This window comes from Budorcas taxicolor, chromosome 2, assembly GCF_023091745.1.
Source record: "Budorcas taxicolor isolate Tak-1 chromosome 2, Takin1.1, whole genome shotgun sequence".
Taxonomy (NCBI): domain Eukaryota; kingdom Metazoa; phylum Chordata; class Mammalia; order Artiodactyla; family Bovidae; genus Budorcas; species Budorcas taxicolor.
The window spans coordinates 176,133,353-176,147,373 of NC_068911.1; the positions used below are offsets into that span (position 1 = coordinate 176,133,353).

At 38.9% G+C, this 14,021-nt stretch overlaps 1 protein-coding gene across 1 annotated transcript in view; it reads left to right on the forward strand.

Annotated features, from left to right (window-relative positions):
* Positions 1-14,021, forward strand: part of EIF4G3 (eukaryotic translation initiation factor 4 gamma 3) — a 359,681-nt gene that overhangs the window by 263,217 nt on the left and 82,443 nt on the right. The window contains exon 13 of the mRNA XM_052636017.1: positions 10,541-10,629. Within this exon, the coding sequence (XP_052491977.1) occupies positions 10,541-10,629 (89 nt within the window). The remainder of the gene's footprint in view (positions 1-10,540; positions 10,630-14,021) is intronic.

Consider the following 14,021-nt stretch of genomic DNA (forward strand, 5'->3'; position numbering starts at 1 on the left):
ACATCACTAGACTGGAATGCCTGAAGCGTAGGTGAGCATACGTTTGAACTTTGTTGTTGTTTGGTCGCACCGTTGTCTCTGACTTTTTGCAGCCCCACGGACTGCAGCACGCCAGGATTTCCTTTCCTTCACCAACTCCTGGAGTCAGTTTTTTTTTTTTTTTTTTTTTAAGGAAACTGCAAAATACTTTCCAAGTATTTATGCCATTTTATATCCCCACCTGTAATGTAAAAGAATTTCAGGCTATTCTTTTTCTGGTTTATTTCCTTTACAACTTACAAAAATATGTTGTACATGTTATATATGGTCTGTTTCTGAATTCTCTCTTTTTTTGTGTGTGTTGATCTAGTTGGCTTTTTTGATTACCAGTACCACACTGTCATGATTACTGAGGCTTGTAGTAACTCTTGAAATCAGATAACATTAAGTCCTTCAACTTTAGTCTTCATTTTCAATTCTTTTTGGCCATTCTAAGTCCCTTGCTTTTCTGTGTTAATTTTAGAGTCAGATTTTTCCTACACTTTTTTCTCTGTAAAACCTGTTGATATTTGATTTGGTTTGTGTTGAATCTGTAGATAAAATTGATATCTTACAATATTGAGTCTTCTGAGCCAGTAACATGATATGTTTTGACATTTAAGTTTGTCTTCTTTAATTCACTCAGGAATGTTTTGAAATTTTTAATATACAGAGGTTTTATAATTTTGTCAGATTCATGTCTTTTGATGGCTATTGTAAATGGTATTTTTATTTCAGTTTTTATTTTTCACAACTAAATATGAGAATACACGAGACTGTTTTACTCATATTCTGCAGGCTTGCTAAAATTCACAAATTATTAGCATTTTTGTAAAATCCAAAGGATTTTCTTCTGATTTTCTATCTACATAAACATGTCATATGTGAAGAAAGACAGTTTTACTTCATATCTAACTGTATACACTATTTATTTCTTTTTCTTGACTTATATTAGCTAGCACCTGCAGTACAGTGTTGCATGGAAGCGGCGAGAGTAGATATTTTTGCCTTTTCTTCATCTCAGGAAGCTTTCTAAAAGTCTTTCACCATTATGATGTTGGCTGTAGGGTTTTGAATTGTCTGATGAAAGAAGTTCTTGCTGATTAGCTGAGAAATTTGTTACTTCTATCAGAAATACATGTTGGGCTTTGTCAGTTCCTTTCCTCCATTTCTTGAGACAGTTGTAGTTTTCTTTTTTCTTTATTAATTACTTTCCATTTGAATGTTAAACCAGCTTTGCTTTCCTAAGATGAAACTTGGTCTTGAGGTGTTTCTCTTTTCATGTATTGTTGAATTTGACTTACTAAAAATTTATGTAGTTTTTTTGCATCGTTCTTAAATGGTACTGGCATATCGTTTTCTGGTATTTTTATATTTGGGTAAATGGTGGTGCTGACCTCAGAGAATGAATTAATAAGTAGTCCCTCTTCTTCACTATTGTGATAGAGTTTCTTGGAATTGATATTGTTTCTTCCTCAAATGTTTGCAAGAATTAACCAATGAAACCATGAGAATATATATGACTTGCACTGAGAAGAAAAATAATCAAAACTGATTTATGACTGACTATTAAAATTAGCATACAAAATCATTAATTATTTAATATATTTAACTGCATTTCACATAATCAAAAAGTAGTGACATTGAATTGACTTAATTAGAAAAACATAATGATGAAACCAGTAGACAGAAATTCAGTGAGCCTGGAGAAGGCCTGAACAACACAACCAGCTTGACCAGCAGATACAGAAGTGCCAATATCCCATTTGCCCAGACAGACCATATTGTGGGTCATAAAACAAGTCTTAATAAATTTAAAAGGATTCAAGTTAAAGCAGGTATATTATCTGACCTAACCACAATGCAGATCAGAATTCGTGGTTGTATCCTTTTCCTGTTGTTGCTATGACATAGCATCACAATTTGAGAGATCAGGAGTCCAAACTCGGTTGCACTGAAAGTCAAGATATCAGCAGGTCTGTGTTTCTTCTGGAAGCCTGTGAGAGAATCTGTTCTCTTGCTTTTTCCATCTTTCAGAGATACCTATATTCCTTGCCTTGGGGCCCCTTCCTCTATCTTGAAAGCCAGCCACATAGCATATTCTTATCTGTTCATTTCTCCTGCCTCCTTTTCTCCCCCTCGCCCCGTGAAAGAATCCTTTTGATCACATTGGATCCATTAGGTTACTCCAGGATAATAATCTCCCTGTCAAGATTCCTTGGAGAACTAAAGAGCCTCTTGGTGAAAGAGGAGAGTGAAAACGTTGGCTTAAAACTCAACATTTAGAAAATGAAGATCATGGCATCCAGTCCCATCACTTCATGGCAAATAGATGGGGAAACAGTGGAAACAGCAGCAGACTTTATTTTTTTGGGCTCCAAAATCACTGCAGATGGTGACTGCTGCCATGAAATAAAAAGACACTTGCTCCTTGGAAGGAAAGTTATGACCAACCTAGACAGCATATTCATAAGCAGAGACATTACTTTACCATCAAAAAGGTCCATCTAGTCAAGGCTATGGTTTTTCCTGTGGTCATGTATGGATGTGAGTGTTGGACTGTGAAGAATGCTGAGTGCTGAAGAATTGATGCTTTTGAACTGTGGTATCGGAGAATACTCTTGAGAGTCCCTTGGACTGCAAGGAGATCCAACCAGTCCATTCTAAAGGAGACCAGTCCTGGGTATTCATTAGAAGGACTAACGTTGAGGCTGAAACTCCAATACTTTGTCCACCTGATGCAAAGAACTGACTCATTTGAAAAGACCCTGATGCTGGGAAAGATTGAGGGCAAGAGGAGAAGAGGGTGAAAGAAAATGAGATGGTTGGATGGTATCACCGACTCAGTGGACATGAGTTTGAGTAAACTCTGGGAGTTGGTGATGGACAGGGAGGCCTGGCATGCTGCAGTCCCTGGGGTCCCAAAGAGTTGGACACGACTGAGTGACTGAACTGAACTGAACTATCAAGATCCCTTAAACTTAATCACATCTGCAAAAGCACTTTGGTCATGTCAGGTAACATACTCACAGTGTCCAGGGACTGTGATGTGGACATCTGCGGCAGTATGTCATACTCCCTACCACACTACCAGGATAGTACTCAGGCGGCAGTTGACACCACTAAATGACCATTTTAAAAGTGAAAATGGTCTCAAATTATTCAGTCAGTCTCCATGTGATGAAACTATTAAATGAGCAAATTTTATAAGATGAATAATGTCTGAGATCTAATGTAAATCTTCGTGATTGTACTTAATAACTATTGTATACCTGAAATTTGCCAAGAGAATAGAAATTCAGTGTTCTTACCAATTAAAAAAAAATATATAAGATGATGGGTGTGTTAACTAGATGGAGGAATCCTTTCCAGTGTATGTCTGTGCATATATTAAATTACCGCTGCTGCTAAGTTGCTTCAGTCGTGTCCGACTCTGTGCACCCCCATAGACGGCAGCCCACCAGGCTCCCCCGTCCCTGGGATTCTCCAGGCAAGAACACTGGAGTAGGTTGTCATTTTCTTCTCTAATGCAAGAAAGTGAAAGTGAAGTCACTCAGTGTCGGACTCTTCTCGAGCCCATGGACTGCAGCCTATCAGGCTTCTCCGTCCACGGGATTTTCCAGGCAAGAGTACTGGAGTGGGGTGCCATCGCCTTGTGTACACTTTAAATATCTTACAATTTTTATGTCGTTTATACATCAGTAAAGCTGAAATTTTACATTAAAAAAAGAAGGAAAGCAAAAGTAAACCCAAAGGAAATAATAAAGATAATAGAGAAAATAAAAAATAGAAAACGGAATAATAGGGAAAAAAAGAATCATAAAACTGAAAAGTAGTTATTCATTAACATCAATAAAATCAATAAACCTATGATTTGATTCTCATTGTGATGGTATTTCATGTTAAAACTAGAAGTAAAAATTTTTTAATTGTGTTGTAGATGTATATTTTGGTGTAATTTAAGTCTAGACTCATCTTTTCCTCATACTTCCTTCTTGGGTTCAGTGCTAGGCCCTGTGGAGTCTTGCTTACACTGCTTCAGCTTCTGTGCTGCAGTCCTAGAGCAGAGAGCCTTTTTCTAACAGATGCGGGGGAGGATAACTATCAGTCCATCTGTCTGGGTCAAACAGCAGCACCTCAGAAGACTGAAGAGGCCCTGACTGACCTGCGTTCTGGTGTTTCTTTTGTTTGACAGACATCTCTCATTGACCCTATCATTCTTGCGTATTTATCACCGTAATTCTCTTCTAGTTATTTACGTCTCCTTTGTAAAAACTTAATCCTTCTCTCACTTGGGTTTTATTTTCTGTGTTCTGCCCCTGTTCCTTAAATAAATCATCAAAATTACCTTAGTTCTCACAAGGATCTATGGCAGAAAAAAAGGAGAGGATAAGATGCCCATCCTCTAGAACTCTTAGACAGAATTCTTGAATATAATATAATCAGAATAATTTATTGTGACTTTTAGGATTTCAAATCTGTTGTGGGGGATAAAAGGAAAAATATCGGAAGGGGATGGAGACAGTAATGAGAAGGGATTAGAAGTGGGTGTTGGGGATTTCCTTGGTGGTCCAGTGGCTAAGACTCTGCGCTCCCAATGCAGGGGACCTGGGCTCGATTCCTGGATCTCACGTGACAGCTAAGAAACTGCATGCCGCAACTAAAGATCCTGTGTGCTGCAACTAACAGCCGGTGCCGCCAAATAATTAAAAATATTTTTTAAAAAAAGAAGTGGGTATTAAAGAGTGGGGCCTCTCACTGCAAATTCCATTATTGGAACATTCTACTGTTGATTTACATCCCTGTGACAATGTACATGGGACCTTGCCTTAGCAGTGCGTCTGTGTGCACTGCTGAGTGGTCAGCACTGCAAGTCTGCTTACTCTCCAGCGCAGTACGGTTGACTCCCTTTGCCCATTTTTCCCTCCTGCTTTCCCCTTTGGTAACAGCTGACCTGTGCTCTGTGTCTGTGAGTTTGTTTTTATTTTGTTTGTTCTATATTCCACGTGAGTGAAATCATACAGTATTTGTCTTTCCCATCTGATTTCCTTCACTTAGCACAGTACCTGCAGGGTCCATCCCTGTTGTCACAAATGGTTGTTCTTCAGCTGCTAAGTCATGACCAACTCTGCTGCGACCCGTGGACTATTGCCCATCGCATTCCTCGGTTCATGAAACTTCCCAAGCAAGAATAGTAGGGTGGGCTCATTTCCTCCCCCAGGGGCTCTTCCCAACCCAGCACTGACCCCCACATCTTTTGCATTGGTAGGCGGATTCTTTATCATTGAGCCACCTGGGACTTCATTGTTTCTCTGGCTGTGTAGTGGTCCGTGTGTGTGGGTGGGTGTGTGTGCACACCCTGAATCTTTATGCGTTTAGCCATCAGTAGGCATTTAGGTCGTTTCCATATCTAAGCTGTTGCATATAGTGCTGCATTAAATAAAGGGGTGCATATATTTTTTAAAATTAGTGTTTCCATATTCTTCAGATAAATACCCAGAAATGGAATACCTTGGTTGTGTGGTAGTTCAGTTTTTAAATTTGGGGGGAATCTCTGTACTATTTCCTGTAGTGGCTACAAGAATTTACACTCCCAACAACAATGTACAAAGGTTCCCGTTTCTCCACATCCTCTCCAACATTTGTTATTTCTCATCTTTTCAATAGTAGCCATTCTGACAGGTACAGTTGCTATCGCCTTGTGATTTGGATTTGCATTTTCCTGATAATAAGTGGTACAGAACATATTTCATGTGCCTGTGGGCCATCTGTATATTGTCTTTGGGAAAATGTGTGTTCAAATCCTCTGCCCATTTTTTAAAATCAGTTTCGTTGGGATTTTGTTGTTGATTTGTATGAGTTCTTTATATATTTTGACTATTAGCCCATTATTAGATACATGATTTGCGGATATCTTCTCCTGTTTAGTCAGTTGCCTTTTCACTTTGATGATGGTTTGATGATGTGCAGAAACTTTTTAGTTTGATGTAGTTCCATTTATTTATTAAAACCCAGTGATTAAACTTGTCTATATCCCCAATATTTTTCAGACTTTATATTAGTAATTTCATAAAAAGGGCTCTGAAGAAAAACATTTTCCATCCAGTAATATAAAAATTAGCAGAAATCTTGAAATCTTAGCTTTTCTTTCTTTGAATTTTCTTATTCTCTGTTTTGGGGGCTTCCTGGGTGGCTCAGTGGTAAAGAATCTGCCTGCCAATGCAGGAAACATGAGTTTGATTCCCTGGGTTGGGAAGATCCCCTGGAGAAGGAAATAGCAACCTACTGCAGTATTCTTGCCTGGAAAATCCCATGAACAGAGAAGTCTAGCAGGCTACAGTCTGTGGGGTCATGAAAGAGTTGGACATGACTTAAGACAGTAAACAGCAACAAAATTCTCTGTTTTAAAGAGGTAGGAAATCAGTGTTCCTCTGAGAGTTGACTTCTTATGGAAAGTTGGGGACGCTCCATTAGACATCTCTAAATTCAGGTCATTGTGAATCTCATGCAAGATTGTCTCACAGGATTGTCTCTTGCCCTGTGGTGCCTTAACGCAAGCAAGGGGAAAAGAATTTGTCTTGGGAATGTCAATAATACCTCTTTAACAGAGAACTGCTATTATTTATTCAGTTAACAAATATGAATTCCTACCCGACCACCTTACCTGCCTCCTGAGAAACCTGTATGCAGGACAAGAAGCACCCGTTAGTACTGGACATGGAACAACAGACTGGTTCAGAATTGGGAACGTTAACTTCTGTTCAGTGTACATCATGTAAAATGCCAGACTGAATGAATCATAAGTTGGAATCACAATTGCTGGGAGAAATATCAACAACCTCAGATATATAGATGATACCACTTTAATGGCAGAAAGCGAAGAAGAACTAAAGAGCCTCTTGATGAAGTTGAAAGAGGAGTTAAAAAGTTGGCTCAAAACTCAGCATTCAAAAAACTGAGGTCATGGCGTCTGGTCCCATCACTTCATGACGAATAGATGGGGAGAAAGTAGACACAGCGACAGGCTTTATTTTCTTTGGCTCCAAGATGCTGCCTGCAGCCGTGAAATTACACTTGCTCCTTGCAAGGAAAGCTACAACAAACCTAGTCAGCGTATTAAAGAACAGAGGCATCGCTTTACTGACAAAGGTCTGTCTAGTTGAGGCTATGGTTTTTCCAGTGGTCATGTATAGATGTGAGAGTTGGACTATGAAGAAAGCTGAGTGCCAAAGAATTGATGCTTTTGAACTGTGGTGTTGGAGAAGACTCTTGAGAATCCCTTGGACTGCAAGGAGATCCAACCAGTCCATCCTAAAGGAGATCAATCCTGAGTGTTTATTAGAAGGGCTGATGTTGAAGCTGAATTGTAAATACTTTGGCCACCTAATGCAGAGCCAGTTCGTTCAAAAAGACCCAGATGCTGGGAAAGATTGAGGGCAAGAGGAGATGGGGGTGACAGAGGATAAGATGATTGGATGGCATCACTGACTTAATGGACATGAGTTTAAGCAAACTCCCGGAGGTAGTGAAGGACAGGGAAGCCTGGCATGCTGCAGTTCGTGGGGTTACAGAGAGTCGGACACGACTTGGAGACTGAACAACCACCACCCTGTGTAAGGAGCTTTGCTTGGCCCTATGGAAGATGCCTTAAGGAATACTTTAAGTAAAAGAACAACCAATCAAATCAGTTATTTAGAGAGGCCATCATTCAGGTATTATTGTATTTAATACGAATTGCAGGCAGTGAGTTGAGCCTCTTTCATAGTTAAATCAGTGCAGCAATAAGGGCCTGATTAAGACATAGGCATCAGAAATGGACTAGAAAGGAAAGAACAAATCTGAGACAGTATCCTAAACTTACTTCCCTTCTTCTAATTTGGTATTAATTGTCCTTTAAATCTGGCAGCTGGTGTTCCTGTCTGTCTCTCCTCCTCCCTCACTTCCTCCCTGGTCCCCTACTTCTCCTCCCCACTCTAGCACACCCGCAGGTTTCTGCACCCTTCCATCAGTAAAGGTAGGAGAGGGGCTGTATATCACAGTCAGTAGACACACGGTGTGTATCTGTGTCCACTTTTTTAAAGGACTGAGTATCTCCTAAGGAGGTGTGTGCTTTCTCTCACCTCTTTTTGTGAATTATTACTTTAAATCAAAACTTTAGCGGCTTGAACAGAGTAACAATTCCTGCTGTGCAAGTAGCTGATTTTTTTTAAAAAAGCATATTAAATGTGTTAATGTTACCCATGGGGGAAATGTTTTAATGTTTTGGGTTCGTTTGATACAGTTTTGAAGGAAAAGTTTATCTACATCTTTGGTTTTTTTGGTTTAGAGGAAATCCGTCAGAAAATGGTCTTCCCTTTTGCATGAATGAAAATTAAAGCTGAATTCATGTATATATGAAAGAAAATTTTAATTTTAATGTACAGGTTCCTCAAACTCTGTAATTATTAAAAAGAATTCTTCTATGAAAGCAGAATTACTCACAAACATTTTGGAGAGATGCACATAAAACAGACGTTATATAAAATCAAAAGATCCATAAAAAATGAAGAGAGACTATCACGTATCACACATACAATTATTAATACTTAAATATACATATTCATGATAAGGCTGAGGCAAAACCGAATTTAAATCCACCTGTAGTTACCATAGTCTGAGTTCCATACTTTGAGAAAATGGTTTACCTTGGGTAAGCTGAGAAGGAAGAATAGCTGTTGTTCTAATAATGTTTTCTCGTTCGTATGGTCTGTAGAGGGAAGGATAAAGACAAGTTGGTTTGAGGAGGGGGTAATAAAAGAGATTTACAGAGTATTTTTATGATGGTGCAGTAGTTTTGAGAAGATTATTAAATGTCTCTTTTTCCTTGTTCCCAACACCAGCGTGAGTGTTTGTATTGTACCGTTCTTCCAAAAAAGATTTGAATCAATGACCCAGAGAGATTGGTTGGTTTCGTCTCAGTGCGACCTTTTATTTCTGTCAGGAATTAGATTAGATAGTTCCTTCGACTTTGTGTTCACTCACTTTCAGTAACGTCTGTTTGTTTATAAGGTGGCCTTTCTTTGACTCTCCCCTCCCTTCCCATCTGCCTTAGAACCTCACTGCTTGCTTTTGACTCCTGCCGCCTTCCGGTCTTGTCTGAAGTCACTCAGTCATGTCCAATTCTGTGACCCCATCACCTGTAGCCTCCTCTGTCCATGGGATTTTCCAGGCAAGAATACTGGAATGGGTGCCATTCCCTTCTCCAGGGGATCTTCCCAGCCCAGGGATCAAACCCAGGTCTCTTGCGTTGCAGGCAGATTCTTTACCATTCTGCACCACTGACTGCCTTCTGTGGGATCCTTTAAAACATGTTTTATTTGCTTTCTGATGTTCCAAGTATCTTTAAACTGTATGTCCAAAGGTTGATTTTTGTGGACTTTGTAAGCCAAGTAAATTTGTAAAAATTCTTCGCAAGCTTAGGTGTCCAGGTGGAACTTCTGAAACAGTAGAATAATTCAATAACAATTATGGGAATTCCTGGTGGTTCAGTGGTTAGGACTCATGGTTTGGTTTGATCCCTGGTCAGGGAACTAAGATCCTGCAAGGCGTGCAGCAAAGCCAGAAAAAACACATTACCTATTTCCTCCTTAATTTTCACCCCAGCCATATGAAAGGATAAGCCCACAGTGTTGATGTGAAGTGAGAACTCGATGGTGTGCAAGTGCTGCCTATCTAATGAAATCTTTATCAAAGTATACTTTCGCTGTCTGTTTAAAGCAAAATCTGGAATTTAGTGTTTTTTGTGGCTTAAAGGCACCTTAGATATCATCTATCTTAGTCTTATACTTCGGAGAAGGCAATGGCACCCCACTCCAGTACTCTTGCCTGGAAAATCCCATGGACGGAGGAGCCTGGTAGGCTGCAGTCCATGGGGTCGCTAAGAGTCGGACACGACTGAGCGACTTCACTTTCACTTTTCACTTTCCTGCATTGGAGAAGGAAATGGCAACCCACTCCAGTGTTCTTGCCTAGAGAATCCCAGGGACGGGGGAGCCTGGTAGGGTACCGTCTATGGGGTCGCACAGAGTCGGACACGACTGAAGCGACTTAGCAGCAGCAGCAGCAACAGTCTTACACTTTATAGTTGAGTATGCTAGTACCTGAAAAGTGTTACTTGCTTAAGATCACATAGTCGATTAACAATAGAAACAGGCCCAAGTCTAGAATTGGCTGGTAGCCCAGTTTCTTATGTAGATACTCACTTCATACTGAGTTTTGTGGCTTGGTTTGTCCTAACCATGAAATAGGAGGAACTTAGGCCACTGTTTGAAGGCTGTGTGAGCTGATGTGAACAATTTGTGCCTAAGACATTTGCCATTGCAGTCTTTGGGCCACAATTACACAGTTCTTCACTTATCATCCATCCGTCTCCTGACTGTGCAGGAAGCCCTTTTTTTGCTAAATTTGAATAGAGGTATCGTTTAGACCTAATATTTTCAATTTTTGCAGTGGGAAGTAATGGCAGCCTGCTCTTCTATTTCAGCTCAGACAGCTATACCTGCACCAAAGATGTGGAAGAAACCAAAAGACCGGACCCGAGCCACTGAAGAGTTGTTAGAGGCAGAATCAGAGGTAAGGGACAGCTGTAAATATCTTCAGCTCATCTTCAGAACAGTGGTGCTGTTTTCTCAGAAAAGTGTGTGTTTATAACTTTTGAGATTCTGTTTTCCAAGTAAATATATCAAGGTCAGGGTCTGATTTTTTTTTTAATCCATTTGAAGAATTTTTTATAGGTGGTTTTTTATAGGTGGTTGTTGAATTTTTTATAGGTAGCTTATTCAATTTCACTGAATTCTTCTTTCTTTTTAAAAATACTTCTTGTCAAATAGCAAAAATAAGTATTGTTAATTTTTCCCTTATATTACCACATGTAAAGACTAATCTCGTGTTGTTTTTTTTTAAGTGGGTTTTTTTTTTTTTTTTTCAAATGCCTATTAGCTGTCCTGGTGGAAATCATCAAGTATATTTTAAGGAAACTGAGTTTGAATCTGTTGTCCTTTACCTGCATCCCAGTAACGTGACTTTTCACATATGGCTTGAACTAAGGCATGGATTTTGCTGTAGGACACTGCACACCAAGTCCAGGACAAGCTTTTCCTCAAACCTTGTCAGGTTTCGTCCTAAGCCGTGCTCTACCAGTTTCACGGTCTCTAATCTCAATATGCCTGTTGTTACATACTGCAGCTTTTAAAGAAGAATAATATAAACAATTTCCGTGTTTCTTTTTTTTTCTTTTTTTGAGTTCTTATGTCTACTTTATTAAAATAATTTTCATTGAATGTTTAAGATGATAACATTAAAATGTAGAAATCATTTTTAAATACCTTTAAATGCATTTGTTTTATAAAACTTTCCTATCCAGTTATAATTCTTACCCTCTTCAGGCTGCTCACAGTGCCTCTTTGTTACTTCTCCCTGTCCTGTCATTGCTCTTACATGATGCTCTGTTGATGTCACAGTTGTCCCATAGCAACCTCCAAAATGTTTCACGGGTATGATTTCATTGTGGTTATCAGGGGGTAAGAATTGGCAATAAGTTATAGAGGTGCAAATAGTTACTACACTCCTTTTGCAGCTGAACAAGAAAATGTTGCTCCTACAAAGAATAAAATACCTTCCAGAGGCAGGGGAATCGCGTACATTCCTGGTATGGCTGTAAGAGCTTCACAGATGGGTTTATCTTTAGAGTCAGCTGTAATTTATTCACTTTCTTTTATTATACTTTATGTTCCTTTACCCTGTGGCCTTTTTAAAAGCATTATTGAATATTAAATGGATAGGTCACCGTTTCTTTGCTTCCAGATTTTCATCCTCGTCTTTAGGTCAAGGGTTGACGAACTTTCCATGTGTAACAGTCCAGATAGTAACTAGCTCAGGCTTTGCAGACTTAGGGTCCATGTGACAGTTTCTCAGCTCTACTGCTGCAGCCCCAAAGCAACCATGGACAATGTGTGAAATGTATGAGTGGCTATATTTCAGTGAAAGTTGGTTGGTGAACATTGAAATATGAATTTTATGTAATACTCACATTTCATAAAATATTCTTCCTTGAAATATTTTTCCAACGTTACAAGTGTACACAAACACATCCTTACCTTGCGCACAGTACAAAAGTGGGTAAGGGGCCCGCTATTGGCCCACGGTCCGTAATTTGCTGAACCTGCTTTAGATTATTACTCTTCATGCACGAGAATTGTTTAGGCTCATTTTGAACCAGTCACTGTTTTCTTAACTTAAGATATTTGGTCATTTGCACGCATACTTTTTCCAGAAATCCTAGTCCCTAGTCTTTCTAAAATTAAGTATTTACTAGAGTAGTTTAGTAAATATTGGTTGTCATTGTCTTAATTTTTCATTGATCATCATGCTATCTTTTTCTCAGGTTTTTCTCAGCCTTTAAAAGAAAGTTTTTCAGGGATCAGCATATTTTAGGTTCTATATTGAGTTGTTACATCATTGCAAGTATTTAACCAAATTCTTTAAAGAGATAGCATGAAGGATGATTCATCTTGAAATTGTTATTCAAAGCAACCAAAAATGTATTTTAAACTTTTTGAATATTTCATCCATCATTACATATGTAATTGTCAGTCTGATTTTCTGGCACATGAAAAAATTCTTGCATTAAGCAGACAGTTTTGTTAACTAAATTCTTATTGAGTAAGTTTCTGTAAAAATGTTTGCTTTGAGAGTCTAGGCAATAAAGTGCTTTCTTTTTTCAATCGGGTTTTCTGAATAAACAGTTCAAGAATGGTTAGATAATTATAAACTAGTTGAATAGAAATCCATCCTGCTAAAGGAAAAGTAATCATCAACTATTTAATGGAACTATTTTTTTATGGATTCCCTTGAGAAATATCCCATCTAACAGTGTGCCTCAGACACCTCATTAATTCTTTGTGTTCTGAAGTAGGGTTTGTCATTCATGGGCCAAGTTTCTTTATACTTTTTTTCTCCAGTTAGAAATGGACTTTCTCAGCAGTGCATCCTTTGTTTATATCCGACAGATCGTCTGTTGTTGAGTTTAGATACAGAGATGACTCAATAAACTTTTCTCTCTAAAGTAGCATTTTTTCACCTTTCCAGGACCTGAAATAAGATTTCTGTATGATGTATAATGTGGTTATACTACTCTGTAATAAGTTTAAGAACTATTTGCAGACTCACATGCCAATTTATTAAAGATTTTGATGAAAGAAAGTGGAAGTGCAAGTCGCTCAGTTGTGTCTGACTCTTTGCAACCCCATACAGTCCATGGAATTAATTCTCCAGGCCAGAATACTGGAGTGGGTAGCCTTTCCCTTCTTCAGGGGCTCTTCCCAACCCAGGGATCGAACCCAGGTCTCCTGCATTGCAGGCGGATTATTTACCAGCTGAGCCACAAGGGTATCCCAAGAATACTGGAGTAGGTAGCCTATCCCTTTTCCAGGAATCGAGCCGGGGTCTTCTGCATTGCAGGAAGATTCTTTACCAACTGAGCTATCAGGGAAGCCCAAGATCTTTATGACCTATACTTAATCATACAGTGGTGTTACAGGGAAGTTTTGAATTTCGATTATAGTTGAGTATAGAATAAGAAAAAACGAGGCTGCTAATGTATGATTCAAACTTGGTAGATCAGTTTTTTCTTAAAACGTAAAAGAGGCCTCAATTTCTGCCATGTTTTATAAAAATATTGATAAATCATTTTCAACATTTATTTTTGTTGGAATTTTTTATGTCTGTCTTCTGATGATTTCTGTGCTCGTCTTGTTGGAGGAACGAGGAAGCATGTGTGTGGGTGTGTTTGCATGAACGTTTTAGTTCCATTTTAGAAAACACTGCCTTAAAACCATCTGTTTCTGTTGATAACATTTTAAAATCTAGCATCTTTTCCGCATGATCTGATTGTTCTGTTCAGTTGCTGGGTGGTGTCCAGCTCTTTGCGACCCCATGGACTGCAGCACTCCCGGCTTCCCCGTCCT